Below are 1,801 nucleotides of genomic sequence, written 5' to 3'. Positions count from 1 at the left end.
CCTGACAGTATCAAATGTCACATTGTGATATTATACATTATAGAATGATTTGATCGTCTCAGCTTCAGTGTGGTGGTCGTTATTGTCAACAGTGCCAACAGTCAGCTTTGAGCCTGTCTTCTCTCTTCCTTTCAGAAATCGTCACAGTACACAAAGGACAAAATCGATGAGTTTCATGACGAGAAGATTGCGGTGAGTTTGGCTCATTAGCAGTTCTGTGCCGACTGTACTGTGCTGTTTAAATGTTCTCACGTTTCTCTTTTGCTCTCCTTGCTGTAGAAACTTCTCGCCTGTGGCGTTCAAATGGAGAGTGATTCGGAGGAAGTGGACGATGAGGTGATGCACTTTTTAAATTTTTCAGTTGTTTTGATATACCTTCAGAAAATTGTCTTTGACTGGGAGCAAATTCAAGTTCATTTGAATTTCACAGGAGGAGGTGATGGCCCTGGACGATTCTGAGTCGGAGGAGGAAGGGGAGGAGGAAGAGGGTTCAGACATGGAGAGTGATCTAGAGGGGAAAAAAGATGAAGGTAAACGCAAAATCATCCATTTATATGTCCAGGATTTGGTTTACTATTTGATGGAACTAGCCTTATTTAACTGTTACGATGTTGTTTTTCCCAGATCTTCCTAATGAAATGGCATGGGGCAAGAAGAAGAAGATGTTCTACGACTCTGATTATGTGACCACTAGTAGGCATCTTTTATCTCCATCAAATTATTGAGGCAATTCATGATCATTTTATCATCTGTATGGTGGCTGATGTTTGCTTATGCAACATCGTGTCATTACAGAAGGGAAATCGCATGAAGAGTTGGAAGCTGAGGAACAAGAGGAAGAAGAAGAGGCTAAAAATATCCAAAAACGTTTGGCTGCAAATCTGAGCGAGGAAGATTACGATTTAAATTTTTTTCAGGTATTTTTTTATTTCCTTATTCTTATTACTCATGTACACCTGCACTGAATTCCATGAATGATTATGATGACATGTTTTTGTTTGTTTGTTTGTTGTTTTTTGATATTCAGGAATTTGCTGTTGAGGAGAAGGCTGAAAAGAAAACTATAGAAAAAGAGGAAAGGATTGTGAAAGACCTGAAGCAGATGTCTCAGAAGGAAAAAATGAAACTTCTGAAGAAGGAATCACCAGAGCTGCTTGAACTTATTCAGGACTTCAAAGCAAAGGTGAAACACATATGCAACCAAATTATCAATCATGTGAAACAAGATGTTGTGAACTGAAAGATACTTGCTTAGCCACAAAAGACCAATGTAATTGATGTGAATTATTTTGGTGTCTGCTTCATGTGTGCAGCTTTCTGAACTGAAGGATGAGCTGCAGCCCCTCATGCAGATGGTCAAGGATGGAAAGATCCCACCAGGAAAGGTGGGTGCATTTAGCTTAATTTCTAAATGTGATTTTTTTTTTTTTTTTTTAAAGATTTACAGAAGTGTGTAAAGAATATCCTCCTATTGTTATTGAACAGACAACCGAAGGAGAGTCCTTTTTACTTCTATGATTGTTTTATTCTCTCTTGCTCACTGGAGTAAAAGGGCAAAGCAGACAATTTTCCCTCTGCTACTTCAGAGATCGTTTGTTTTAAGGCATTTCTGGAAATTTACTGTTGAGTTACTGCATTTACCAAGTCTGTACTGAATTTATATGGACTCTTCAGTCAGTCTTGGCTGCATGCCTGTGAGAGTTTATAAGTAAAGATAATTACATCATTTCTATATGGTACATCATATTTCTTGTTCCTTTCTCAAGTGGCAAACAGTGTAGAGCCTTAAAAAAAAAAAAAA

At 38.0% G+C, this 1,801-nt stretch overlaps 1 protein-coding gene across 1 annotated transcript; it reads left to right on the top strand.

Moving 5' to 3' along the window:
- Positions 1–62: 62 nt before the first annotated feature.
- LOC111649601 (something about silencing protein 10-like) lies at positions 63–1,449 on the top strand (the record flags this gene model as incomplete). Its single annotated transcript, XM_023399346.2, has 7 exons — positions 63–192; positions 280–336; positions 431–530; positions 625–693; positions 796–917; positions 1,028–1,183; positions 1,314–1,449. Coding segments are annotated over exons 2-7 (616 nt in total), but the record flags the coding sequence as incomplete, so codon positions are not given.
- Positions 1,450–1,801: the final 352 nt, after the last annotated feature.

This window comes from Seriola lalandi, unplaced genomic scaffold (assembly GCF_002814215.2).
Source record: "Seriola lalandi dorsalis isolate HSWRI2012SDOR001 ecotype SW California unplaced genomic scaffold, Sedor1 jcf7180002051298, whole genome shotgun sequence".
Taxonomy (NCBI): domain Eukaryota; kingdom Metazoa; phylum Chordata; class Actinopteri; order Carangiformes; family Carangidae; genus Seriola; species Seriola lalandi.
The sequence above is the reverse complement of the archived record's forward strand: the minus strand, read 5'-3'. Positions and strand labels throughout refer to the sequence as shown.